At 48.7% G+C, this 26978-nt stretch overlaps 12 protein-coding genes across 12 annotated transcripts; 5 read left to right on the plus strand and 7 right to left on the minus strand.

Annotated features, from left to right (window-relative positions):
* Nucleotides 1-747: 747 nt before the first annotated feature.
* Nucleotides 748-2958, plus strand: N7519_008076 (fungal specific transcription factor domain-containing protein; the record flags this gene model as incomplete). Its single annotated transcript, XM_057294852.1, has 6 exons — nucleotides 748-868; nucleotides 919-1026; nucleotides 1076-1617; nucleotides 1859-1967; nucleotides 2047-2222; nucleotides 2668-2958. The coding sequence occupies 6 exons, from the start codon at nucleotides 748-750 to the stop codon at nucleotides 2956-2958; spliced, it is 1347 nt and encodes a 448-aa protein (XP_057149663.1).
* A 29-nt stretch (nucleotides 2959-2987) lies between these two features.
* N7519_008077 (putative proline racemase) lies at nucleotides 2988-4187 on the minus strand (the record flags this gene model as incomplete). Its single annotated transcript, XM_057294853.1, has 1 exon — nucleotides 2988-4187. One exon carries the CDS (start codon nucleotides 4185-4187, stop codon nucleotides 2988-2990), a length of 1200 nt encoding a protein of 399 aa, XP_057149664.1.
* Nucleotides 4188-4466: 279 nt separating this feature from the next.
* N7519_008078 (uncharacterized protein) lies at nucleotides 4467-5501 on the plus strand (the record flags this gene model as incomplete). Its single annotated transcript, XM_057294854.1, has 1 exon — nucleotides 4467-5501. The coding sequence occupies one exon, from the start codon at nucleotides 4467-4469 to the stop codon at nucleotides 5499-5501; it is 1035 nt and encodes a 344-aa protein (XP_057149665.1).
* Nucleotides 5502-6113: 612 nt separating this feature from the next.
* N7519_008079 (major facilitator superfamily domain-containing protein) lies at nucleotides 6114-7758 on the plus strand (the record flags this gene model as incomplete). Its single annotated transcript, XM_057294855.1, has 5 exons — nucleotides 6114-6227; nucleotides 6281-6724; nucleotides 6775-6933; nucleotides 6979-7435; nucleotides 7496-7758. Coding segments are annotated over 5 exons (1437 nt in total), but the record flags the coding sequence as incomplete, so codon positions are not given.
* A 766-nt stretch (nucleotides 7759-8524) lies between these two features.
* Nucleotides 8525-9052, minus strand: N7519_008080 (uncharacterized protein; the record flags this gene model as incomplete). Its single annotated transcript, XM_057294856.1, has 1 exon — nucleotides 8525-9052. One exon carries the CDS (start codon nucleotides 9050-9052, stop codon nucleotides 8525-8527), a length of 528 nt encoding a protein of 175 aa, XP_057149667.1.
* A 548-nt stretch (nucleotides 9053-9600) lies between these two features.
* Nucleotides 9601-11833, minus strand: N7519_008081 (fungal specific transcription factor domain-containing protein; the record flags this gene model as incomplete). The annotated part of the gene is made up of 7 exons (XM_057294857.1): nucleotides 9601-10028; nucleotides 10093-10270; nucleotides 10316-10491; nucleotides 10545-10821; nucleotides 10880-11412; nucleotides 11481-11612; nucleotides 11674-11833. 7 exons carry the CDS (start codon nucleotides 11831-11833, stop codon nucleotides 9601-9603), a joined length of 1884 nt encoding a protein of 627 aa, XP_057149668.1.
* Nucleotides 11834-12754: 921 nt separating this feature from the next.
* N7519_008082 (uncharacterized protein) lies at nucleotides 12755-14333 on the minus strand (the record flags this gene model as incomplete). The annotated part of the gene is made up of 6 exons (XM_057294858.1): nucleotides 12755-12817; nucleotides 12869-13415; nucleotides 13468-13660; nucleotides 13721-13982; nucleotides 14033-14129; nucleotides 14194-14333. 6 exons carry the CDS (start codon nucleotides 14331-14333, stop codon nucleotides 12755-12757), a joined length of 1302 nt encoding a protein of 433 aa, XP_057149669.1.
* A 2861-nt stretch (nucleotides 14334-17194) lies between these two features.
* Nucleotides 17195-19084, plus strand: N7519_008083 (uncharacterized protein; the record flags this gene model as incomplete). Its single annotated transcript, XM_057294859.1, has 5 exons — nucleotides 17195-17437; nucleotides 17498-17595; nucleotides 17652-17999; nucleotides 18071-18211; nucleotides 18316-19084. The coding sequence occupies 5 exons, from the start codon at nucleotides 17195-17197 to the stop codon at nucleotides 19082-19084; spliced, it is 1599 nt and encodes a 532-aa protein (XP_057149670.1).
* Nucleotides 19085-19951: 867 nt separating this feature from the next.
* On the plus strand, nucleotides 19952-21614 carry N7519_008084 (uncharacterized protein; the record flags this gene model as incomplete). Its single annotated transcript, XM_057294860.1, has 4 exons — nucleotides 19952-20150; nucleotides 20227-20963; nucleotides 21019-21270; nucleotides 21291-21614. 4 exons carry the CDS (start codon nucleotides 19952-19954, stop codon nucleotides 21612-21614), a joined length of 1512 nt encoding a protein of 503 aa, XP_057149671.1.
* Nucleotides 21615-22049: 435 nt separating this feature from the next.
* On the minus strand, nucleotides 22050-22864 carry N7519_008085 (sugar O-acetyltransferase; the record flags this gene model as incomplete). The annotated part of the gene is made up of 3 exons (XM_057294861.1): nucleotides 22050-22413; nucleotides 22467-22703; nucleotides 22764-22864. The coding sequence occupies 3 exons, from the start codon at nucleotides 22862-22864 to the stop codon at nucleotides 22050-22052; spliced, it is 702 nt and encodes a 233-aa protein (XP_057149672.1).
* Nucleotides 22865-23289: 425 nt separating this feature from the next.
* N7519_008086 (sugar porter family MFS transporter) lies at nucleotides 23290-24967 on the minus strand (the record flags this gene model as incomplete). The annotated part of the gene is made up of 4 exons (XM_057294862.1): nucleotides 23290-23607; nucleotides 23673-24175; nucleotides 24228-24803; nucleotides 24865-24967. The coding sequence occupies 4 exons, from the start codon at nucleotides 24965-24967 to the stop codon at nucleotides 23290-23292; spliced, it is 1500 nt and encodes a 499-aa protein (XP_057149673.1).
* Nucleotides 24968-25855: 888 nt separating this feature from the next.
* N7519_008087 (Salicylate hydroxylase) lies at nucleotides 25856-26226 on the minus strand (the record flags this gene model as incomplete). Its single annotated transcript, XM_057294863.1, has 2 exons — nucleotides 25856-26032; nucleotides 26101-26226. 2 exons carry the CDS (start codon nucleotides 26224-26226, stop codon nucleotides 25856-25858), a joined length of 303 nt encoding a protein of 100 aa, XP_057149674.1.
* Nucleotides 26227-26978: the final 752 nt, after the last annotated feature.

A 26978-nucleotide genomic window follows, 5' to 3' on the forward strand; every position in this document is an offset into this window, starting at 1 on the left:
AATGCTAGCTCGCAGGTATACATGTATCCATATCAAATGCTGAAGGAGAAGGATACGGCGTTTCGGGGGATCGTCCCGTTACAAGTCTCCGTACCGGTAACTTACGGGTGCATGTACCCGTGCACGTAGGGGGGACGGGATGATCAATACAAATTTCAAATGTTTTTTGAGAGAGATGCCACGATAAGCGAAGAAAGAAGCAATGTCATAAACGCACCTAGGCACTATACTATATGTGCATGCAAATTATATGCCTCGTAGCAGTAAAGAGTAGGAAAGAGCCCTGGAGGAGCACCTGGGCAGCTAATGTATTATGTAATCATGCACATGCCCCCCGGCCGGAGGTGGGCGCGTCCATCGATGTAGACGTCAACGCAGCTTATCTTCAACTTGCAACGAAACGAGGGGGAATATATTGCTCGGACCTGGTCTCCGAAGCAGTATTGGGTTCAATCACTCTTACATTTGATGAAGCATTTGAATCCATGAGACATAATGACTCCCCGGCAGCCTGTCAGCCGAGTACCTAATGCGTAATATCATCCGGGAGCCAAATTGCTGCACAACGCTGATCCCTAGCCAGATGCGATGAATGCAAAAGAAGAAAGGTGAAGTGCTCGGGGAAAATCCCATGTGAATCATGTGTGGCACGACGTATCCCCTGTGTGTTGAAGGCAACACCAAAGAAGGTCACGGTTTCTCAAAGGTATGTACCCATCGTCGTGCCTGGAGACACACGTTGATCAAATGACTAGTTATCTGCTGGCACTTGAGAAACGAAGTCTAGATCGGTCTGAAAGTACATCTACGCCTGTGTTAGATCACGATGCCTTATCCTCGGCACTCTCTCCACCTCCAACATCACATTGTATGTGATCAAGATCAGCTTGGTGTCATCTGCATCACTAATCATTTTAGCCAATCCTCCCGAAACTCCTATGCCAGAGGCCCCCGTAGTGGAACCAATCACGAACCCACTTGTGTCACCTCAGTCATTCTACCTGCAGGACGGCACTGGTCGCTATCGTAAGGCCAACTCAAAGATATCGCAACAACGGCTAAGCTGATTGTACAGGATTTTGTGGACCGTCTTCCACTTGGGCATTCTCCCAGCGAGTGTTTCTGCTGTTTAAGACTGTGATGCCGGACTACCCATCTCCAAACCTTCCATTTCACGTCGATGGCAGCACATGGGCACTAAGCTGGAACCGAACCACCCCGAGCGATGCATCACTGTTGGACGGCCTTCCTTCTCACGATGACTTTCTATATCTACTAAGCACGATCAAGTTCCATTCCCATCGGATGCTTGTCCTTCTGGATGAAGATGAATTCTTCCCTCGTTTGTCTGCATTCTATCGGAAGGGGATGGATGAGGTGAAAGAATCCCCCCTTTGGTTTATTCAATACTTGCTGCTCATTGCCTTGGCCAAGTCCTGTCTGGGGACATCAAGCCATTCAAGCTCGCCTCCAGGGTCAGTATTCTTTGAGCGCGCCATGTCCTTAATGCCTGACTTTGTGGGGTTGCATCGACAGCCGAATCTTGCAATGCAGATCCTGTATCTCACGGCACTGTTTCTGGTGACTGTCGACATGAAGGATGCTGCATACGCGTATGTGAGTATTTTTTCTTAACACCCTATAAGCTCGCACTCTGACCTTCTTTCTTCTATCTCTGCTGACACCTCGCCAGATTAGCCAATCTATTCGAATGTGCATCATCGAAGGTTTGCACAGGGAGCCACCAAGCGAGCTCTTTGGTCACAGATTTGCACGTCAATGCCGGGATATTTGGTGGTCTGCCTATACCTTAGATCGCCATTTAGCTGCTGTGATTGGATGCCCAACTTCCATACAGGATTCACAAATTACATGTGCCCTTCCGACAGCATACGATGAGTCGGAGAATGTTCAGTATATGACCATGCATATCAAACTAGCGAGGATCGTGGGCCATATCCTGGATTGTAAGTCACTATAATGCCCTGCCTAGCCAGAGGGAACTATCATCGGGCCGCTTTTACAAACGATACTGACTGCATTTAGCCGTATACACTACCGAGGACACTAGAAAGCGCACATTCATTGCAACAGTCCAATCTGTTCTTAGAGAGTTGGCGCAAGTCTTGCAGGAGATAGAGCAGCTCACATCCCACGGCCAATCTGTCCCTTTCGTCGCAGTTTCGACAATGAATTGCCATTTGTATCTGACCTACCATCAAGTGAGAAATATCCAGCCCATGATGCATCAAAAGCGCCAACTAATGAAATCGAAGTGCATCATCTTAGCGACACGTCCGCTCTTTCTATACTTTCTCCTTCGCAGGCTCGATGGCTATCATATTCCAGCCGAACAGAGAGACGATCCAACACCACTTCAACTGAGACCGCTTCTTGAAGTTTCTTTGCAATCTGCAAAATCTATATTGCGTACACTTTCAATGTTACATGAACAACCCCATTCAGGTAAGGCCAACTTTATCTTCATGGATTTGAAAAAGAATCGACTAATCTTTCTCAGAACCACTATTTCCTTTTGGACTAGATTACCTTTTTTCATCAACATTCATTGTTGTTATAGCGCATTTTATAGATCCATCGTTGGTGATGGATATGCAACATTATGTGACAAATGTCACTCGTATGCTAAGTGACATGGCTGCAAAGGGGAACGCAATGGCCCGCTTGCGGCAAAAGGAGCTCGCGCTCCTACAACAAATGAAAGAAGCAGTCATCGGAAGAGAAACCGGGCGCCCAGGAGGACCTGACTTCACACCGGATGCCTCCAGTACTATACACGCCTTTTCCCCATTCCAATCGACGGGTGAATGGGTTGGAGCCGCGGAGGATATTAGTGTAAACCATGCGCAGATACTGAGTTTGGCTCAGCAGCTGGATGTTTTGAGCGGCAGTGACTGGGACATCAATTTTGGCATTGGGGGTGACTCATGGATCTAATGCGATTGGTGCGTCCAGTATTTTCTGTTTTATGTACAAGCGCCCAAGACAAAACCACTCTCACTCGTACAATCACCTTGTTCGACAATGAAAGACATCGTTCCTGTATAGTATGCGTTTCCCTCGACCAGAACAACGACGCCGCTCCTAGCCGTCTGGGTATTGGGACCCTCAATCTTCACATCCTCGTCGACGATGTTTGCAACAAAGGCACCGGTGTTGAAATGGTTCGAGACAAGTGAGTTGTATGCCCATGTCTGACCCTGCTTTCTGGTTCCCTTGGCATGCGCTAGGGCCATACGAGCAGCCACGCATGACCCAGTCGGCGATCGGTCAATTTGGTCTTCTGCGAAGAAGCAAAGACCGGTCTCCGCTCCGTCGACACCATCAGGCTTGGAACCAATTTCATGATCAACGACCATGACCGAGTAAAGGAATGACAATCGCTGGTCCTCTGGGTGCTGCAATGCCTCAATGACGTGTGGCAAAGTGACCAGGTGCCTCTTCAACCTCTTCACAGCAAACGTGACAGCTTCAAGGCTGAAATTATGCAGTCCGGTGTGCAAACCAAGCTCACGAATATCCACAAGTGCATAGAAGGCACCTCCATACGAGACATCGAGCCGAATCGAGGTCTTCTCACCGAGTTCTGGCCAGGCGACCTCTGGCGGGATTGACACTTCCAAGTCTTTCGCTGCGCAGTATGCCGGAGTAGACAAAAACCGGACCGGGCGGGAGGAATCTGATTTCTGGCCGTCGGCGGAGGTAGGAACCACAACCCGAACCAGGCCACAGGGCGCGTGGATATTGACTTCGACCTCACGCGCCGTCATATCAGGCTTTAATTCATTCCGCTGCGGGAACACAGTCAAGTCGTGGGTGTCAACTAGGAAGCGCCCGAGAGCGATCGTTGCATGACCACACATTGTCGAGAATCCACCGTTGTGAGTGAACAGAGTGCCGATGTGCGCCTCGCCTGATTGGACAAGCTCCGTCTCTGGAATAATGATCGCACCGTACATGTCGTAGTGACCGCGCGGCTCCAACATGATTCGTTTGCGAATGTGGTCATATTGGCTCTTGGCTTGGTCTCGTTGCTCTAGAAGAGTGCCGTTCAGCGTGGGGAATCCAGAGTAGATGATGCGGGTGGGTTCTCCAGTGGTGTGCATGTCAATGCACTTGATGACCTCCCCGGAGGGGGTCTGTTCGAGTTGGCGAGCAACATCCATGTTTCTGTGCGGAAATATCAAAGTCCACGGGTCGAGCAGGTTTTGGACAAAAGGTGTATCTTATTCACTTCGACGAGAGCGAGGTCCCGAGTTCGGATGCTGCCTCCGCGGACCAGACATCCGAACACCCCACTTGGACGAACGGGGCCGACCTCTGAGGCGATAACTTGTGATATACAATGTAAGAACGGATTTGCGGACTGAACTTCATAATGCCCCTCATTGCACCCTGTCGCATCACTTTTCGAATTTGGTTTTCGGAGCCCGCTTCAAATCACAATGCTCATCCTCACCAACCATGATGTGTCCAACATCCTCCTCGACCTTTCATCGGAACAAGTTCGCCAGCTTTTGAACTCCCTCGGCGAGACTTTGAGCGTTTATTCCAGAGAGCAACTATTAGATGACCCCAAATGCCTACATCAACCACACCGAAGCAGTGTTGTGACAAAACACAATGATACGACCTTAGTGATGCCTTCATCGGACACCACCAATACGGGAGTTAAAATCGTCACACTGCCTCACAATGGATCAGCTACGGGTGCCATTTTGATTATGGAGCCCACGGGCCAGGTCGTGGGAATGTTGAATGCTGCCGAAGTCACCGCATTCCGGACGGCGTTAACCATCATGACTCTCTTTGTACGGGTGACACATATCCCCAAGGAGAACATCGTTTGTTTCGGATCTGGGCGACAAGTCGAGTGGCATATCCGCCTCGCACTCCTTCTGGCACCCACCGAGATTCGAAATATCACGATCTACAATAGAGGCCGGTCTCGCTTGGATCAGCTAGAGAAAGAGGCAATTGCTTGTCTACGCACCCGCTATCCCCAGGTCAACTTCCGGCTTGTTTCTAAAGAGGCAACTCCGGACTTTGATACTCTGGTTCAGCTAAGCCTCAGCTTAGCAGATGTGGTCTTCTGCTGCACCCCATCCACTGAACCGCTTTTCGCATTCCGAGACCTGGCTTCCACGTCCAAGCCCAGGTTCATCTCGGCCATCGGTTCCTATCAGCCCCATATGCACGAGATTGATACCGAAACACTGCTTTCCGGCGGGCAGATCTTTGTTGACTCTAAAGATGCATGCCTACAGGAGTCCGGGGAGCTCATCACTGCAAATGTGAAACCTGACCAATTGGCAGAAATCGGCCAGTTCCTGGCCTCGGATGATAGTCCTGGCATACCATCTACAGGAAACATAATCTTCAAATGCGTTGGAATGGGTATCATGGATCTTGTGATTAGCAGGGGTCTGCTTGGCATTGCAGACAAGGCGGCCATTGGACAAACCGTGGCTAAATTCTGAAAGAACCGAGCTAGCTAACTATGGTATTCTAATTATGTATGTAGATTAAGTACAAGTGGACGTAATTCCCCATCGTTAAATAAAATTTCCCTGTAGGGGTGATGTTTGCGCAGTATTATGAGTTTCGCATAGCCCCTCTGATCTCGACCAGGTCTGTCTTCAATGTCTTTCCGCAGTTCTATTCTGTCCAGATACGGGCCTTCCACAGTATTTCCTTTTTTCCATGTATGACAGATGTCGGTCTGGTGGCCGAAATGTGGAAATTGGCCAGGTCGGATGTGCCGAGCAGATGTCGGTCTGATCCGACAATCCAGATGAAATTGTTGGCGTGATTATTGCTCCAGCTGATGCCATCCCGATAGGTATTTCTACCTTATCATCACCGGAAACTTGATGGAAGACCCAAAGCACACCCGTGTACGTGTCGGTGCCCGTATTCTTGGCAATTGGCACTTAAAAGTGAGGACCAAGGTCAAGTCGACATCGCATGAGTCCGGCCATTGCACACCCATTTTTGAAATCGAGTTTTCATTATGCAAACTAGTGACGTTGAGAAGATAAAGAATGATCATATGGGGGGGTATTACAAACACTCTATCATGCGAGCAAGGCGAAGCAGTCCAATTCGAGCCAAATTCGCCAGCATGCAAGACAGTGCGCTTCAGGACAGATTTGGTTATCATGCCTTTGATCACTCTAACGATGACCTTGGCACTGCTCGACAAGGTACGTCGCTCACCTTTCTCCAGTTTTGGCCTTGCTCGGGATGAATATAACAGATTGACCCTTTGGATCCCCAGAACGGACTTGCCTATGCTGCTCTGTACGGCATGAAGGACGAAACGAACTTGCGGAACCAAGAATATAGCTGGCTCGGCAGCATCTTCTATTTCGGCTACCTTGTCATGGAAATACCCAATATGTGGTTTATCTCCCGTCTTCCCCTGGGAAAGTATATGGGCGGGTGTCTCTTCGCCTGGGGAGGATGCTTGGCCTGTATGGCTGCTTGTCATAATTTTGCGGGCCTCGCTGCAATCCGCTTCCTCCTGGGTGCCTTCGAGGCCAGTATCCTCCCATGCCTGATCCTTGTTAATTCAAAATGGTATCGCCGGGAGGAACAGCCATTGCGCACTGCACTATGGGCCAATACATTTGCAGGCGTCTTTGGCGGAATCCTGAGTTATGCGATCGGCAGGATTAACGGCTCGTTGTCTACATGGATGGTGTGTATATCTCTCTCACTTCGCTGAGTCACCTTTACTGACAGAACTAGTACATATTCATCATCTACGGAAGCTTCACGGCTCTGATGGGCTTTGTGGTCATTGTTGCTCTGCCCGACTCACCTTCCGATGCCTGGTTCCTCAGCCCTGAACTTCGAAAAGTCGCAACCCTTCGATTGACATCCAATCAGACAAGCACAATCAGGACGGTAAGCAAAAATGTTTGCGCTCCGACGGTTGCTAATTATCACTAGGAAATTAAATGGAAGCACATTCAAGAGGCTGTGCTTGATATCAGATATTGGTGTCTAGCGATATTTTTGACCGCGCAGGCCATCACAAATGCCGGTATCACCAACTTCAACCCTCTAGTCATAGCCCAGTTCGGCTATTCCACGTCGAAGACGGTTTTGATGGCGACTCCACAAGCAGCCATTGCCATGGTAGCCCAGGCTTCAATGACGGCTGTTACGCTTTTTGTGCCTAATCTCCGATGCTTTTTCTGGGTCCTGTCAAGCTGTATAGCTTTAGCGGGTGCAGTAATTGTCGGGACCGTTGACCCTGTCACCCAGCCCCAAGTTTCGCTTGCTGGTGTCTATCTTATGGGATTCTACAATGTCTCCTGGGTCATGGTCTTGAGCCTTCAGTCCTCCAATGTGGCAGGCATGACGAAAAAGAGTTTCGTCTCCGTTTCTGTTGGAGTGTTTTATGGTAGGCTGTCAGAGTACCTTCTGCATTCATCCTCTTCTTGCTAACCATGTTTGCACACAGCACTCGGTAACATCGTGGGACCTCAATTCTTTCTGGATAGCCAGGCCCCGAGATATTCTCTTGGCATCGGGGCCATGAGGTGCGCTTTTGCTGTGATGGCGGCCACTGGGATTATATACTATTTACTTTGTGTTTTTGAGAACAAGCGCCGGGATAAGCACGACTCGGTTGCTTCGGGGCTTAATGAAGTGGGAGCCAGTCAGATGGCGATCCAGGATGATCGTACCGACCAAGAGAATCGTCATTTCCGTTACACATACTGAGTATCTGTTGGAACAATATCCTGAATCTGCACACATTGCTAGTATACCGCCAGTGTCGGCTGTTTACGCCTGCGTGGTTACAAACAAACCAGTTTACTATATTCAGATATGCAAATACTACTACGAACGAACAAACTAAACTGATGCATTGCCAAATACAGGTTGAGCTAGCAGTATTGAAGTAGTTCGTCCCAAAGAAACCCCTTCCCGCCCAGCAAGTCATGTGCTTCATACAAAAGGGTACTACACCCTGTGTAATGCGCCTTGCCCTCAATCTGAACCCTTACTGGATCCCCAGCTCTTTGGGACCCAGTTCTCTCAGTCCCAAGTACGGTGGCAACCAGCCCTTCTAACCCAAATACATGAGTCGGTACAGAGTGATATGTCCACGAGTCCCCTAGCTGAAGATTCCCCCGTGAAACATCCAGAGCAGCACGAGCCGCTGCCGCACTGCCTGTTGGCGACCGATCAATATGGCCTCCCCCGAAGAAATAGACACCCAACTCAGCTCCTTTTGTGTCTGGCCTCGCCGTCCCGGTGTTTTTGTCTGTTACCATAACTCCAAAGACGGTTCCATAACCTTCTTGGTTGGGATACCTGAGATATCTTTGCAACTCAGGACTTGTGTTGAGGATATTCTTCACCTGCTCGATCGCATATCTGAGTCTTGAGAAATCTGATATTGCCTCTTCAAAATTTGAAGAGGTCCCCAGGTCTTGGAGGAGAACCTGTGCGATGAATGTACCACAGTACGCCAGCGAAAGGGTCACAGTCTCTCGTGTGCCAAGCTCGACCCACCGATTTTCGGGGGAATAAATACTTTGATTTCGGTGGCTATCGCATAGGCAGGCAGCGCAATAAACTTGATTGGGCGAGTCGGATCTGACCGATTGCCGTTGTCGGTTGTGGGTATAGTTGCGTTGATGAGTCCCCCGGGGGTATGAAGGATCAAACTCGCTGTTTGTGTGTTTGTATCGTAGTCGATGTCATTCCTGCGCGGGAAAATACTCAAGTCGCAGGTGTCGATGAGGAATCGACATATAGCAATGGTGGCATGACCGCACATGTTGCTATAGCCATTGCCGTGGATATAAAGTACGCCCATGTGCGCTTCGCCGGTTTTGGTGAACTCGGTTTCAGGGCGAAGGATGGCGCCAAACATATCGGCATGGCCTCGAGGCTCATGAAGAACTGACCGTCGAATATTGTCGTGGCAGTGTTCAGCCTCGGCCTTTTGCTCAAGCAGAGTGCCACGTAGATCTAGATAACCTGAGATCACAAGACGTGTTGGCATGCCACATGTGTGCATCTCAACACACGCCATCTTTCTAACGCCAAGTGACAAACGCATGCTTTGAACGGGGTCCATCTTATAACATGCAATCAGTAGCTGGTCGATGATAAATCAGAATGTTGAAACGAAAACTCCGAATACCATCCCAAGCATGATCCGTACCTTGTAACTCGATGGACTGCCAGACAAGCAAGTCAACGCAATGCAGAATTATCTCAAAATTCATATAGTTAAGTACGGTCAATTATTAAATCGTCATTGTCAAGGGTAGCAGTCGGCTTCTCATTCCGTACAATCGTCGGATATACCGACCTTTTCCCCACTCTCGACTGTCGCAAGCGTGGAGTTCCTTTTTCGCCATCGGCAGATCCGAACTTCCACTTGGGATAGGTAAATAATAAGTCATCATAATCCTTGTAGGTATAATAACATAAAATTTAATGGCAATTATATAGGCAAGGAGAGTGGGACGTATAGCAACCTTGGAAGCGATTCTACTTGACATTGAAGTTAAAGTCTACCATTCCGTCAAGACCGTTCATTCAGTCTTAGTCCTGTACCAGAAATTCGTCTGCTTCTAAACCATCAGCCAAGTTCAAAAGATCATCCGCCGACAAAGTGAAATCACTATGATGTTCTAAAGGGCCCCATGATGCAAAGCTTTCTAACCACCCTGCAGCTTCGCCATCAGATCTCAAGTCTGTTTCTTGAAGTCCAGAATCTCTCCGCGAGCTCGATGATGTCCTTTCTTGGGATGGTTTCCTCATATACGAGTCCATCTTTTGTTGCAGGTGTTGAAACTCTCGACTCCGGAGAGGTGCGGCTAGGCTACCCTTCGAGACCATAATGTCGAATATCTCATGGGCCGCCTGGAGCCACGAGTTGTCGGTAAGGAACCCAGGAAGAAGTTTATCAATAACATAGAGGACAACTGCAGAGGAGAATGCTGTCTCTAGTTGCAAGGAGAGCAAATGATCTAGAAGATCTTTAGTTGATTGCCATACAAGGAACACGTTGCATCAATTTAAGTGCAAACGTACCAACCATGTTATTGTCGCCCAGAGCCTTCAATATTCTCAAAATATTCAAGGCGGAATCGGTGCAGGACTGCAACAAAGATCTCACCGAGCCATCTTGTATCTGTACACTGCAGTCAACCCTGGCGAGGGACTTATGGAGGGCGCACACGACTAGCGGACGAGTTGCCAATACAACACACTGTAGAAATTAGCCGGCGGACTCAATAAAAATGACATAACGCACATGATGATAGGACAAAGTGAGGTTTGTTGCTATCTTTGATGTTCGAATATCCGTTGCTTTGAACCTTGTGTCGAGATACGAACCAAGCTCTTTCTTCACCAGCGCAATCCCGTGTAAAGCTGATTGGATATCCACGAGCAAAGTTCCTCTCGCACTTCTATCCACGCCATAAATGCCTGTTGATTATTTAGTCTTTGCTTAAGGAGCTCATGAAGGGACTATGACAAACCAGTAAGTATCTTGGCAGTTAAACGAGCCATTTGCACCTGTAGAGCCAATGCTTCCGTCTTGCCAGGGTTCGATTGTGATGGATCGCAAAGGTCCACGGTGATATCTTCGTCTCTAATGGAGCAAGGTGCGCCAATCAGGGTTCCGAATTCGCGGTCGATCATATATGCAGTCCAGAATATGGTAGTGCACCGCTTGGCATGCGAAGATGTAACTTGCAGCGCAGACATATGTCTATGCCAGCCCTCAATAACACATATCCGTAGGGCTTGTCCAATCTGGAAGAAAGACTCAGAGTCGGAGTAGTTTTTGTGTAAGATAACGGGCAGAGCTTACCAACTGGAATGATATTAACCGGGAGTCCAGCGCTTGGACATATAATGCGGCCAGACAAAGTGCCTCTACGGCCGCCAATGAATTCTTTTGGAGGGGACTAAAACATGGGAGCAGGGATAACCCGCGTACCGCGTAATTTAGCCCCGCAATGGGTTGTGTAGAGCCGACTGAGATGAAGGCTTCGCCAAAGGCGAGAACAAGGAGAAATTGCGCGTACCAAAATCGTGACTCCTGCGCTTCTTTAGCAGGATCTCTGTAGAACATCTCCATGTGCATGCAGAAATACTCATGATTTATGATCCCGTACAATGACCCAAGGTGGTAATTCACGGTCGAAAGTAAAAGAGTAGCATATTCAAAGGACGGCAGACTGCCGACTTCCGGCGGTTCATCCAAGCCAATTGGGTTCCATTTCAAAGGAATTGATTCCAAGGCCCAGGGATTGACTACCGGCTCTTCTTCTGAAATATGCGCACCTATCATTCCCAGGATACGCTGACAGAAGCTCCAAGAAGACGTGGGGCCCATGTACCCTAGAGGGAAATTAGCCTTGAGGGTCTTCTGGTCTAGTCCGCTGCAAAGCGTAACGGCAGAACCATACAATATTTTCCTTGCGGATCAGTTGCAAATGATCGATTGCTCCCCACCAGAGGATTCCGGTTAAAATATGTCGGAGCGGCAGCTACAGAATGATCTCGAGGGTCATCCTCAGGCATTGTTGGCGGAGCGCTTCCTAGCAGCGAACAAGCATAATTAGCCTTTCCTCTTCTTCGGTACATAACTGGGGTCTGTACCGGGCCCGTGGCCTCCGAGATTCGGTGTTAGACCACTTGTATTCCTGGTGTCAGCGGTGGACCGAGCGGACTCGATGATTGACCGCGGAGTGACCACTGAGGGCGGCATATTTTCCACCGACTCTGACCGCACCGCACAATCAGTGGCCACAGCATCCATTGCTGCAACGCGTCGCTCCAATGACTCGAGATAACTCCAGCGATCATTAGCATGGTACAGGGGTCTTGCCTTGTCGAATGAGATCCAATCGCACCTTTGCAAAACAGTCACTCGGCCACCGTCAGATTTATAAGCACAGGCTTCTCGCTTCCTTGAGCATCGTGCACAAGGGAAGGTTCCAGAGCAGCGCACTTTCATTTCCCGACACCTTAAGCATCTACAGGAAGGTCAGTGTCTTCTGCGAAGCGGAGTATTTCCCAATTTTTGGAATACATCTACTCACGCTCGTAGACATCTCTTAGACACCCCTGGACCGTTTATCTGTGACATGACCAACGTACTTGGGGTTTCCAAGGTTGAAAGTATCAAAAGGGGAAGACCTAAGCATATGGTCCGTGCACACCCCCTCATCTGGTCGACAGCCCGGCCCCGGGGACATGCCTGGCTTAAGGGTAGGAGATCATAAGACGATTCCTTACGAAGCTGGCTGTCAGAGGAACAATAGTCATGATGGCTCAAGTGACTCCTTTTCCCCAGAGCGGACATGTTTAAACAGGGGTAGAGGCTAGATATATATTCAATATGGACATATAACTCTTAGTGTGACCCACAATATATATACAGATGGCACTCGAGAGTTTGCTCTCGACCCATAACCCGTTGCAATCCAGAGAGATTATTGATTATTCGGTTACTCTTCATGAACTACAAGAGAACATATACTAGGTGAGGTGCACGTTGTCCTTTTCCTTTTTTCCCATCCACGAACACAATAATATTGGCCATGATTTGAAGGATCGTGGCCAAGAGCCGCACACGAAACATTCGAGCCATGCTCGGACTACCAAAATGCGTCAGTTCCGCCGCGGCATTGGAGCTCGTTTGTCGAAATAGGAATGTGGCGGTATAGCGGTCTACAGATCATGATACATTGTCTTCTTCAAGTTCGTGGTCAACGTGTTTCCTGGCCGAGTTTTTGTCGAGCTAAGAAGCTTCTGTCAGCAGAGTACACTGTAAGAAGCAGACGTTGCATACCTTATAGACGAGCCAAATATAGCCAAACATAACGACAGAACAGACAATTAGTGCTATGGAGCCCTTTTTCCAATACGGAGTGTCAGTGGCGGAGTAAAACACGATACCCCAAAAGGTCCACAGCACCATGGAGCCAATGTTCATTGCGAAAAGGGTCACACTGCGCACGGCATCATCCCCGCTCCGCTGCAATATGACATTCGCCCAGCCAAAAATGAGTGGGTTGACCATATATGCGGTGCCAGCGAGATAAAAAGCGAAAAATGTACCCGTGAATGACAAGCTCGGTACGAGAAGCATGCTACCAACGACGATTTGGAGAAGGCAGGCCAAGATCGCCATTGGGACTCGCTTGCCAGTAGCGTCCATATGCCAAGCCGCGACCATATTAGCCATGATGCCTACAGCTTGAATCCCGAGAGGATAGGTATTGATGTTGGTTTGCGTGAAATGGTTCTGGTAATGCTTCAGCCAGAGCAGGAAGTTATTCTGCAAGGGAAACGCCTCAAGGGTCGCACAGACGGGTGACCAGAAGAACAATATCCAACTTGATTAAAGATCAGCGTGGATTGATTTCGAGGGAAAAAGGCATGACTGACAAGGTTGGGGTTAAAAAGACGCGCTTAAACAGCGACAACGGCATGATGTTATGGCCGTCCTTTTTGATACGAGGAAGTCTTGCGATAGCAAGCCGCTTCTCATCTGCAGTGAGATATTTTGCCTTGGTGGTTTCGGGGATGTCGGGAAAGTAGAGGAAACCAAAGATCGCAATCGGCAGAGTAATGATGCCATCTGTGGCCCTTGGTCAGCAGCTTATCCCAGATTTAAAGGGGGTTAATAGATAGACCCTACCGATGAGGAAAACCCATTGCCAGCCTCCAAGGTTGGCCATGCCAACCATGCCTTTATGAATGGCAGCCATCATGATGCCGGCAAACATTGTACCCACCTGACCAGATGCCGTGAATAGTGCAGTGCGCTTCGCAATCTCGTCAGATTTATACCACGCTCCAATGATGTACATTGTCCCTGGGTAGGTGCTGCCCTCGGTTATGCCCAAAAAAAACCTGATCACGCATAGCTGCGGTACGGTCTTCACCGCTGCACTGGCCATCTATAATATGCTGTTAGAGACGGCCACCGAAGGGTGATCATCGAGCTTACTGTCAAACCAGCCCAAATGACAACCATCAAGGGGAACCAAATGCGAGGCGGCACTCGTTGAATAATAATCCCATGGGGCAGCTGCCCAACAGCCATTCTACAGACACAAAATAACAGTCAGTAATTGAACTTGCATCATTAGGATTCGCAATTAGCCATACCCCGCAATAGTGACGGAGAGAACGGTGTTGTAGTCATGACCACTCATATTGAGAGCCTCCCGAAGCCCGGCAACCTGCAAGGTGAATACTTTATTAGCTAGCCACGACCCACGTGCAGTGTTCTCATCCCAAACCCGCATCATTGAAGGAAATAGAGGTGCTCACATAGGCGTTGGCGAAAGCCGCGCGATCTGTGAAGGCGAAATTGTAAGCTAACCAGATCGCCTGGTATTCGAATGATCATACCGAGGAAATTAAAAAAGTAACTTAAGCAGCAGCAGGTCTGTCGCAATTAGGAGTTTTCTTCCCAAAGATTCAATGCTGTTTAAACTCACGAGAATGTAGAAATCTAATCAAAATGGTAACCTTTGAGCCCCTCTTCAACTCTTCAACTTGTAAGCAGACCTCGGGAATCATACCGAGTTTTTGAACAAGCCGTCGCTCCTCTTCCGTCTCCGCAGTAGCGCCTAGGAAAAACCCTTAGAATAGACAAGTCAGTTGGATTCCACAAATGAGTAGCCAAATATGACGCACTCCTGATTCGGAGTGATATCTTCTGATCCTGCATGATAAAAATGAAGTGGAATCGAGGGATGTTGAGCCCCTGTGAGGAACAGAGGGTAAAAGTCTGAATATAAGAACATGATGTCTCAGAGAAGCCCTGGGGAGTTGATTTGATTTGATCAGATAAAGTTCCGCTTAGGCCTTGGCAGAAAAGTTTGATCGAGGGAGAGATTAGATTGATAATTTTTATATGACTTCAATATTATGTCCATAATAAGGGAGATCGTTATATCATGTTCCTCTCTGTAAGTGGTAAATGGGATGCTTAAGCAATAGCACCACTACGCTCCGTTGTACACAGTAGAACAGAGTAGACCTGTGCCGAGTTGCTTGTGGGGAGGGATATTCGTTGTGCGGGGATCGAGATAAACACGAGAAAAAGCAAATAACTGAGTATTTAGACCTAATAAGGTACCGGGAAACACGTTTTAAGGCCGAAAAGTGTAGATCTGTAGATCTCTACAACATAGGGGCCAAAAGCCACCAAGCTGTTGGTCTCGAGAGTCGATTCCTTTGCAGCTTTTTCAGAGAGCCTCGATCCCTTGACCTCTATCACAATCCTCTTCTTCCTAATCCATGTGAACCGCCTCCTATGTCTGTTCTGAGGGAGATGTCTTCCATGCGACAGCCATGTCACTTATGGCTTGGGACCCAATCCGCTGGTACTGCCAAGAAGTCTGGGTAGTGATCCTCCCTGCTTGTACTTGTGAGAAATGGATTTATCTTGCACCGCTTTGGTCTCCCAGGTTCAGATTCTCCTGGGAATCCACGAGATGTCCAATTCAACAGGGTCCACCTGCTGTTGTCCCACCACTCCAGTGTCAAAGCCATTCGTACTCGCACCTGATCGATCCGAGGGGAGGGATTGGCGGATTATCCGACAGTTTGATCAGAAGGCTTAACGTTCAATACGGATTTTTGGATGGCCGCTACCAGATCGAGGAGTTCAAGGGGGACGTATCGGAAATGGCTTGTGGAAACTTGTTTTGAACCTTTAAAAACTGCTTTCCCGCGTCAAGAGAGCATCTGATGCTTTTGGTACTGAAACGGCAGAGGTTTCATTGAGGACGAGATCCCGCGAGATTTGGATGTTTCTTCGAAACACTGTACACCTGGTAGTGACCACGTTGGTCATAGCCGAGAAGACGTCCTTTCGCAGAGTGAGTGAAGATTTTTCTTACGACCCTTTGGGACCATGTACCAACACTGCCAACCTAGCGCACGTAGGTGGGAAACGTCGGGTTGGTACCCGATAAGCTTCTCAAAAGGTGTGCATTCTATCTTAGAATGATAGATCCAGTTCTGGGTATAATTCACACCCTGGATAATAGGTCCCTAGAGACCCTTGAGCTGAGTGAAATATTTAGTCTCATATTGGAACATGGGGACATCAAACTGTAATGCAGGGCCAATTAATAAAGCGACAGTGTATGACCTTAAAAATCCTGGGCATCTTTTCCGATCCAATATAACAACCAGGTCGCACAATGTCCCCAAAGCGGCGTCCGGTTTCCGCTTGTACCATGGGCCTAATTCGATCTGTTCCGTTCCATCGATGTTTTAAGGCATATTCTACCCCAAATGCCATGGCATCGAACGTTCGGAACCCGATCCATTGGCGTGGCCTGGTGCTCTGTGTTGTGAGCTTGCTGGTTAGGATAAACTCGGGTATATGGAAGGAAAAACCGTGGAAGGTGTCGGTGAGGCAGTACTTATATAGGAATTTCCGATATGATACATAGATGGACATGTTTTATATGTCTTTCTCCTTTCAAATATCGTTTCCACGGGGTTTTAATTGAGACCTTCCTCTTTCTCGAGATACCAAAAGCTAGGTCTTCACCACGAATATATATATCTCACTCAGCCCTATAAGTCAATGCAGAAAGGAGTGACGAACAGAAATATCAAATGATAATGAGATAGGTGGTGATGGTATCTAATTCTGCCATGAAACTTATCTGTATAGCTTTAGCTTTAGGGGGACAAAGAGAGAAAAGCACGTAGCTGTAGGAAAGCTGGAAAGAGAGGCATAGCAGGGAGATGAAAGAGCAAACGGAGATCTATCAAAGCTGGATAAGAGCAGCCTCTGCATCAATCAAAGTAATATAACATCCTTATCACTATCACAACCTCTTCTCTGTACAAGAGTTCTTCTCCGAGTACATATGTGCAGGTACATGGAGAGCGTATTCTGTGGCTTTCCGCATTTCCGCCCACGGACTTAGCACCGCGATGCTGATCAATCAGAGAGACGTCCAGGGATATATCCATGCATTCATAGAGAATGAGTCAAACCGAGAGTCACGTCTACATCCAAATTAGTACATTGAACCCGGTCCCTCAAGGTCTACATAATCTACTCAGAATCTTCCCTTCAGTTCATTCCCAGCATCCAAAAGGAATATGAAATATCCTTCTCTGTTATTATCACAACATGTCACTATTACACGCTCTTCACCGTGACATTAGACTCGTCGCTTCTTCTACTGTACCTCCCGAGCTAGACCTGATCCCCGCAAACCCGGCCGAACATGTTCCAGACACGGAGATTTCTGCTGGAGACACCTTGACACCTAGAGACGGCCAACCTGTTTTTGAACGGGCGCTGCCCAGTCGGACGACCAAATCGCGTCGAGTGGCAATTACTGCGCTGCTCGTTCTGGCTAATCTTGTACAGGTATGGCTGGGACCATCCATCTTCCTAGAGCAGAAATCTCTCCAATACTGACAATGGTAGATGACAGTCAATTTTGCAGGGATTGCTGGAGGAAGCACCTTGAGTGAATCATTGGATATTAAAGACACCTACGCCTCGTGGATTGCTGCTAGCTATGCGTAAGGCACAGGGCATCGAGGCCTTCATACTATACTACCTCACTAACACAATACAGTCTAACCCAAGGTACCTTTGTGTTAGTTAGTGGTCGATTGGGAGATGTTTATGGCCACCGAGAACTCGTACTAGCCGGGGGTGCCTGGCTCACCATCTGCACCCTAGCGAATGCCTTCTGTAAGACCTTCTTCGCCTTTGTCACCATGCGGGCTCTAGCTGGCCTTGGAGGGGCTTTAATCATGCCCAACGCGGTGGCTATGATATCCAGCACCAATCCCCCCGGTCGCGTGCGAAATCTCAGTCTTGGTCTCTTTGGTGCGTCGGCACCAGTAGGAGGATATCTCGGGGCCTTGTTCTTGGGTGCCTTTGTGGAGCGGACAGAGTGGAAGTGGTTTTTTATCTTCATGTAAGTGACACGTTCAGTCCATGGGTGGACCTGAACTAGAAGTAAGCGCTAAAGATTCCTTGGTAACACAGTGCCTGCCTTGGTGTCATCACATTCACTCCGCTCTGGGCGTTGAGTCCGCGAGAACCACCTGTCGATCGACACGGGAAAGTCGACTGTCTTGGATCGGCTCTTGGAACAAGCTCGTTGATCCTGTTCAACTTTGTCTGGAAGTAAGTTGTTGGGAGCAAACCGAAAGGTTGCATATTAACATATCCCTAGTCAAGCACCGAGTGTCGGTTGGTCAACCCCCCTATGAGATTGTTCTCCTGATCAGCTCAATGATCTTATTCGGGGGTTTCTTGCTCTGGGAAAGAAACTACGCGGCAGAGCCCATCATGCCACTCGATATCTTCAAAGCTCCATCCTTCCTCATGCTGCTCTTGGTCGTGCTTCTGAATTATATGGCCGTGGGAACCTTGATCTGGTACCAGGTGCTATGGCTCCAAAAGGTCTGGCACTGGTCTCCCCTGCAATTTGCCGTGGGCTGGACCCCATTCGTGATCTGTGCCACGGGCGCAGCCTGTCTCGCAGCGTGGATGATCCCGCGAATGGCAGCACAATGGATCCTGGCTATTGGAACCATCACGATCTTAATATCGAATGTGCTCATGGCGACCGTGCCAATCCATCAATCCTACTGGCCCCAGATCTTTCCTTCTGTGGTCCTTTTCTCATTCTGCCCGGACTTTGTGTACACGGCTGGCCAAATCATTGCCAGTAACTCTGTCCGCCGAAATCAGCAAGGGATTGCTGCGTCCGTCATCGGCACACTGAATCTATACGGAAACAGTCTCGGATTGGGGTTTGCATCCACCATCGAGGTGCAAATTGCCCGCCGGTCGGGTAGCCAAATCATGGGATATCGAGCGGCACTTTTCTTCGGTGTTGCCATCAGTGCTGTAGCACTTCTACTTGATTTGTGCTTTGTTCGACTGGTCAAAGATGATCGGGAAGGCTGGCATGAGGATGATCATATGGAGGAAATTGAACTGACGGAGCAAGCCGAAGCCTCTGGTGTCCATCTACCCAATGTAAACCACTAGGAACTAGGGGAAACCGGGAAAATGTCGGTAGACCGAACGTGGGGTGACGGACAAATGCCGGTTGAGCTTAGACTGTAAAAAGCCTCAGCAAGTGGAGAGAAGGTCGAGAATCTATTTGTCAAAGTTTTTATCGGATGACGTCCACGATACCACCAAGCCGTATGCCCCCGGTTTGACATGGATGCCGTATGTTGTGTATATGCTTCCCCACGTTATGTTAAACTCAGTTCACCATGGCTTCCAAGGTTTGCGGGGATATGATCTCAGCAATGAGTTCGGTGAGAGAAAGGAGGTAGGAAAAGGGAAAAAAACTGCGGAGAGGCGGGGAAATTGTAGGGGATTGGCTATAAGCCGTATGCCGAGCTTGGATTCCGAGTGGGTATCGGCTTTTCTGGCTTTTCTGGTTTCTCTGACTCTGCTGGCGTCGTTTCGTTGGCCGGTTTCTTCCGTTTTTCTTGGTCTTTTGTGGAGATTTCGGTATTTTTCTGGTGTCCCGTGGGAGCCAGTCAAGTCCGAGAGCCCGTGAAGACCGCGATCCCGTGACCTCAGACCCCTAAAAAAGTTCCCGTGCCGACGCGACAACACGGGGTGAACTTTCCCCCCTCACATTCCACTTTTACTCATATATCCAATCAGATACCTCCCTCGGAATGTTTGCTGTTCTCGGATGCCGAGTCGGTGAGCTCCACAGTGCGCCCCCCCGCGTATGTTGTACGCTGGACATACCATGGGGCGTGGGGGTACCGGGGAAAAATACTAGCGTGGGATGAACCATGAGAAAGGTTTTTGGTTCCTCTTAAATGCAAGAATCTGCTCTTTTCTGATCCCCGGATTATCTGGCATTGCTCACCATCACACATACAAACAATGGCAGACGATATCTCACGGGTGAACCGTGACCAGATAGAGGTCGAGGCCGAGAAGGAACGGGTTGAAAATGTCGAACACATTGCCCAACCAAAGCAAGATGGCCTACCTCAGATGGACCCAGCTCGCCGGATAGTTGTCGAGAAACAGCTTAAGCGCAAGCTCGATGCCCGGTGCAGTTTGTTTGTCGCGATCTACAGTGAGTGCCCTCTTCTCCAGTGTTCCATCTGTATATGCATAGACGGCATGTGACTGATCACGTGGATTTCGAAAAGTCATGAACTACCTTGATAGAAACAACATGGCTGCGGCTCGCCTTAAGGGTCTGCAGGAGGATCTGAGCCTGAGCAACACAGAGTACTCGACATGTTTGAGTATCCTCTACGTCGGGTACATCATCATGCAGGTCCCTTCCAACATGTTCATCAACCGCATCAGCCGGCCCTCGCTCTACATTGCCTTGGCTATGTTAGGGTGGGGTCTTGTCTCCACCTTGTCTGGCAACACCAAGAACTTTGGTCACATGGTGGCTGTTCGTTTCCTGCTGGGTTTCATCGAGGCAGCCTTCCTGCCCGGTGCCTTGCTCATCCTTTCCAAGTGGTACACACGCCGCGAATTGACTACCCGGAACGCTATCCTGTTCTGTGGTAATCTCATCTCTAATGCATTCTCTGCACTCGTTGGTGCCGGTGTCCTGTCCAATATGCAAGGCGTCATGGGCCATGCTGCGTGGCGCTGGCTTTTCTGGATTGAAGGCGCGGTGACTATGTTCCTCGCCATCCTTGCCGCTTTCATCTTGCCCGATCTACCGCACAATGCGCGCGGATTCACTGAGGAAGAGCGTCAAGTTGCGCAGCTTCGCATGATCGAGGACGTCGGCGAGGCTGACACCGATAGTGAAGAACTTGGTGCCTTTGGCGGTCTAATTATGGCTCTCAAAGACTCCAAGATCTATGTGATGATGTTCACGTTCGTCGCGTACGTGGTCGGGCTGAGCTTCAATGCTTTCTTCGTATGTGTTCCCTATCAAGCAATCGAATGGGATCTTGTACTGACTTGCTTCATAGCCTACCCTCACTGGTACTCTCGGATTCGGGTATGTCCCGACTCTGCTGATGAGCGCACCTCCCTGGGTCTTCTCCTGCATTGTCTCCGTCATTAATGCATGGCACGCGGACAAAACCCAAGAAAAGGTCTGGCACATCTTGGGCCCTATCGCCATGGGTGCCGTTGGTTTCATCATCTGCATGGCCACCAGCAACGTCGCAGCTCGCTACGTCGCACTATTTCTGCAAGCCGGTTCCTACGCAGGATTCATTGTATTCTACTCTTGGATCAGTTCCTCATTCCCCCGCCCCCCGCCAAGCGAGCTGTTGCCATTGCCATGATCAACGCCTTCAGTCAACTGGGCAATGTCGCTGGTTCATATGTTTGGGACTTGGATGATAATGGGTTCCGCTCCAGCTACGGAATCGTGTTGGCCATGTTCGGTGTCACAGTCGGCGGATGCTGGTATTTCCGCCGGATGCTGCAGGGCTTGAACAAGCAGCTCGAGGAGGGTGAGCTTGCCGATGTTGGTAGAGAGGGGTCGACCGAGAACGATATCCTCGAACACCCAGACGAGTCGCTACGTATGCGCAAGGGTTTCAGGTATCTCGTTTAAGTGTTTCATTATGCGAACGACGTGTTCTCAGAGTCTTTGTCGAGATCCCATAGTCAGCACCAGAACTTAGGTTCCTGAACAATTCCATTGCCCCCAATGCGACCAGTCATGCAATCAATTAGTCCACTCTGTATACCATGGTCGACAAATCATGAGACCTCGAGAGTTCTATCCATTTCATCTTTAACCACGCCAGTGGACCAAGACCTACTCCCTGGTCTTGGCGCGCGAGACTAAACGATAATTTCCCGCTAGGTGAGACTTCTTGAAAATATGCATCTTGTGTATCCAAAGGTATATGAAAGCTAGAGTATGCAATTTTAGCTACTATAATTTCACCGTTCAAACGAGATATAGAAGCGAGTTTTGATATCAGGCCGAGAAAAACAGAAGAACCCCTCTATTCTTTAACTTGTTTTGGTTCAGAATCAAGTTCTATCGGTCCTCCCGCACCAAATTGCGGTACTGGTTATTAGGATCCTGTTCCTCTTCTTCCGCCGATGGAATTGTCTTCTTCACGCGGCAAGGAGTGCCAACGGCAACAGAGAACGGCGGGATATCCTTGGTGACAACAGATCCGGCTCCAATTGTTGAGCCCTGACCGATTCGCACACCGGGAAGAATAATCACATTGCTTCCTATCCAGCAGTCGTCTTCGATAAAGATCGGGTGGCCGAACTCAACGAACTTGCGACGAGAAAGAATGCTGGTATCATGGCCAGCAGTGATGATACTAACTCCGGTGCCAATCTGTACACGGTCCCCGATAACAACCAGGCTGGTGTCTAGTATAGTAACGCTAGGAATTGTTGGTAAATGTCAATGAGACACGGACAGAAAAAGCAGACTCACTTCCAGTTGAAGAAGCAATCCTTCCCGATCATTATGTTGCATCCGTAGTCTGGCAAAAATGGTGGCTCGATAAAAGTTCCATCTCCAACCTTGCCGACGAGATTCCGTAATAACTCAAGACGCTTGTCACCGATCTTGTCATACGTCACGGTCTTTGTGTCCAGATTGTTGAAGTCTGCGGCACGTCCTCGGCACAGATGCCGCGCCTCTAGGAGCTTCGGGACGTTAGGGTTGTACCTAAACAGTTAACAACAAACTTGTAAAGCTGTAAGTATATTGTGAATGATATGTACATACATCATCCCGGATACCATACGCTCATAATCCTCGCAGAAGGGCACTCCTGCTAGTCCCCGAGCTAGCTCGATGATCTCAGGGCGTTTATCAGTGGCTGCCATTTTGAGTAAATTATCTATAAAGACCAGAAAACACCCGTGGACGGGACCGTAGAAACAGACAGGGATACCACGAGATATATGGACCGGAACCCGTGACAGGCGGGGTTGACTTCCCGACAATTCGCCGCCTGTGGAACGCCAAGAAATGGCGGGCCTTCCTATTTGGGTATAACTGCCAACCTGTATAAGCATCCTGTATAAGCATCGATAGTGCCTACCTAGGTACATATGCAGGTACCTAGGTATAATGGACTATTTAAAAATAGTAAATTCGCTATATCATGGAATACTTGGACAGGATCCACAGTGTACTATGTTTCAAACTTACGAATGCGGTTATCTGCTAGAAGGCCATATTTTGTAGACTGTCGGAATCTTCTAGTTATTTTAAGATAATTTGAATTTCTTCCCTGTCTGATAGACTCTCAAGTATAGTCTACCGACTTATGTTGTACATTAACTTTGTCCGCATCGATCGTTTCGCGTCGGACAGCATCAACATCAAATGCAGCCCTGCTGTGGAATATAGTTTCCATCTCTTCAAGACTTTTCCCTTTCGTTTCTTTGACAAAGAAGAAGACAATTATCGCCATGATAATATCGAGCACTGCGTAGAAAAGGAAAACGTAACTGCCCCAGGAATCCATCATGTAGCGCGTCACCAGGGAGAAAAGGAAGTTGAAAAGCCATTGTGTCGATACTGCGACCGAGGTTCCGACCGCCCGAATCCGTGTTGGGAAGATCTTAACATGCTAGTTAGTGGTGGAACTGGTGATAGACGGTGATAGACGAGCATGGGGTTACTTACCTCGGCGGTGTAGGGCCACGGCAATGGGCCCCAACTGAATTGGTAGATGGAGTTGGTCAAGAAAATCATAGCCACCATGCCAATGCCAGCCGGCGTGGCTTTTGCGTCGGGCGCTGGCGTGGTTTCCTTGACGACTGTGACAATGATGAAGCAACCAGCCATCAACAGAGCTGAAATCCAAAGGGTCGGCTTGCGACCCCACATTTCCGAGAAGAACAAGATGTAGATGCCAACAGTGATGAACTTCTCGGCGCCAAAAAGTCCAGTGATGAGAAGGGACTGGTTGGTGTTGTTGCCAACCAGCAGCTTGAAGAACTGCGGGCCGAAGTAAGCCAGCGCGGTCATACCAGTGCACTGCTGACCACAGAACATGAAAAAGGCGAGTAGCAATCTGTAGCGGTTTGCGGGCTCGAGAAGTTCGCGCTTATTAAAGCCCTCTGTTGCTCGTAGTTCTTCCTCCAGTCCGACTCGGATTTCGTTGAACTCTGCCTTGACTTCGGGTCCTACACAGTGATGATTAGCCCTGTTCCACGTCTCTGGGGTAGATATCCTTACCTTCACTGGCTCTCATCCATTTTAGACTGTCCCATGCTTCATCAAAACGGCCTTTTTTGGCCAACCACCGTACACTTTCGGGCATAGCACACAGACCCAGTCCGAGCACTCCAGCTGGCACCATCTGGAGACCAACGGGAATCTGCCACTGCTTTGAAGAGACGGGCAGTGTAATCTTCACCGCATAGTCAATCCAGTAGCTCAACATTACACCTAGGGCAAAGAGCCACTGCATCCCTGATCCGAGCTTGCCTCGAATTTCCTTGGGTGCCATTTCGGCGTTGTATGCTGGCACGACCGCAGTGCCTGCACCGAGACCGAGACCAGCGACAAACCTCCCAATATAGAAACAAGCGAGGGAGTGTGATGGTACCACCTGCAGAACCACGCCGAGGCAGAACACAATCATGGCTGCCTGTACTGTTTTCTTTCGCCCGTACCGTTCGGACACCGAGAAGATCGCTAGGGCGGATAGGAATGCGCCTACATTTTGCAAGCTTACCATCACAGCGCTGACGGTTGTCTGGTCCTTGTACCCAAAATCATTGATGTAAGACTTGAACTCGAGGATACCACCTATTCATCAAGTCTGTTAGTAAATGATCCCTAACCAACTGGGGCTTTCATTTTCACTTACCAACAATTCCAGTATCGTATCCGAACAGGAAACCAGCTGTACAGACAAAGTATCCAAAGAAATACGCTCGGAAGGCCCCGAGCCTGGTTCCTGGTAACCCCATGATGTGCGGACGTAGTACTTCACAGACTACGAGACACGGTGGGAAGAGAGGATGAGAAACCTTGAGGGGTAAAAAGAAAAAAGCACCAAGGCGTATCTCGAAGCCTTTAAATCTAAGCTCTGCAAGGGTTGATTATCCGATTCGTATTCCACGAGGTCACATACAGCACGCAACCTGTAGTGTCGCATACGCCATAGCACGCCATAGCCCCAAACATCCTACCTATCATTAAACAGGAAGACGAAAGGTCCAAGAGCCAAGAGGATGCCAGACAAATAAGAAACGCCATGTGGCATTTTGAAATTGAAATTTTACCGGATATCACTAAATGCGTACTTGATCTCCCAGACTGGCATTCATTTTCCGTTTTAGTGCTCATGTCCTTGCCGCTTTTGGGTCTCTGGGTAAATCTGAGCACGCGGGGCCCCGCGCTCTGACCTCGTTGATCGACACCCGTGGACGCCTCATATCAGATATCTTGAAGCTCCTTCAAGCTCACCTGGGCAGTGTCTCGTCTTCCGCTTTCCTAGTGTATAGGCGGTGTGCATGTCAGGCCGAAACTGCGCGTTTGAACCATCGGGTTTGTGGCCCACCCGATCCGGGGTTCATCCGGTAGTAACAAGCCCAAACCGAACCCAGGGCCCATCTGGGCTTAAATAATGAACAAAGTCGTAGGGGCCAACAGTAATGCTGAAGACATCTCTGTGACCTCAAAATGAGTAGGTTGAAGCTTCTCAACATGCACCGGGCAGTGGAACTAACAATTTTCAGCGCCGACTCCAGTACACTTCTTTTTACATGTCCCTGCGTATTGCATAATATCCACAGTGCATACGAGTTCTCCATCGGATGTGTAATCTCGGATCTTTTATTTTGCATTGGCAGTCTTCACATTAACCATACCCGGTTTTCCAAGGGTTTTACCTGCTGCGCTTGTACGCCGCCATTTTCAGAAGCATTTACCCCAATCGGCTTCAGAAGACCGTTTGCATTGGGAGTAAGATGAATGGCTGCACCGACCTCGTTCGCGAACTGAGATCGTTCGAACTGAGATTGTTCAAACAGCTGTTATCACTCGGTCAGCCGAACTGAATGCAAAGCTACGACCAAACAAACCACAAAATCCCTCTTACCTTGACTGCGTGACCCTGTTGACGAAGAGCGATAGCCGCCGCTAAGCCACCGATGCCGGCCCCGACAATGAGCACTCTCAGGCCCTTTGCAGGGGAGTTCACATCCATCCTGGTTTCAGTGTTCATCTCCGGACGTTGAGGGGGTTAGATGATGGTTGAAATGAAGAAAAAGGTGCAGTAGAAAAGAACACATTATCTTCCGTTATGGCACTCTGACCAAAGGGTGACAACGATCTACACTTGGCTCTATCATCGCGTAACCGATCCATCTGGCTGCATTACCCCAGGTTGCCGATGCAGTTCGGCTCCACATACCTGAATGTTGCAACCCGATTTTGTGTATAACTACATATTTTATATTTCTATCTACGGGGGTAATATTGAGCACTCACATTTTGTTAAAAATCCCAGTTGATTCTCATTAATACTGGCCTTTTTCATCAGTGCAACGCTAACCCTAACTCGGCACCAAGAATGCAGATCCCATACACGAAGGATCTGCACTCAGGCTCCTGCCAGAAGAAGCCTGGCTCCCTTGGCTATATGCAGTTTGATCATGACATTGCTATCCTCAGTATACAGATCATTATCTCACTGCATCAGCGCTTCGCATTTCAATTGAGCCTGCTTTCAGTCTGTTTTTGCTTCTTCAGGTTGTTGTTTCTCACCGAGTCTTGTTGTTTCTCACCGAGTCTTTTCTATTCTACCATAATGGGGGTATACGAAAAAGTAGCATAAATAGATGCTCCTTTCCATGTATGAAGAAGATAGACAAATCAATTATTACTTTTCACAGTATATTGGAATTTTCATATAGTGTTTTTCATACATTATCTTTGATCTCAACATACATGCTATACAGACTTTGTTTCTGTATT

This window comes from Penicillium mononematosum (assembly GCF_028829835.1).
Source record: "Penicillium mononematosum strain IBT 11891 chromosome Unknown utg000003l:1.0-8172316.0:1.0-8177699.0, whole genome shotgun sequence".
Classification (NCBI taxonomy): domain Eukaryota; kingdom Fungi; phylum Ascomycota; class Eurotiomycetes; order Eurotiales; family Aspergillaceae; genus Penicillium; species Penicillium mononematosum.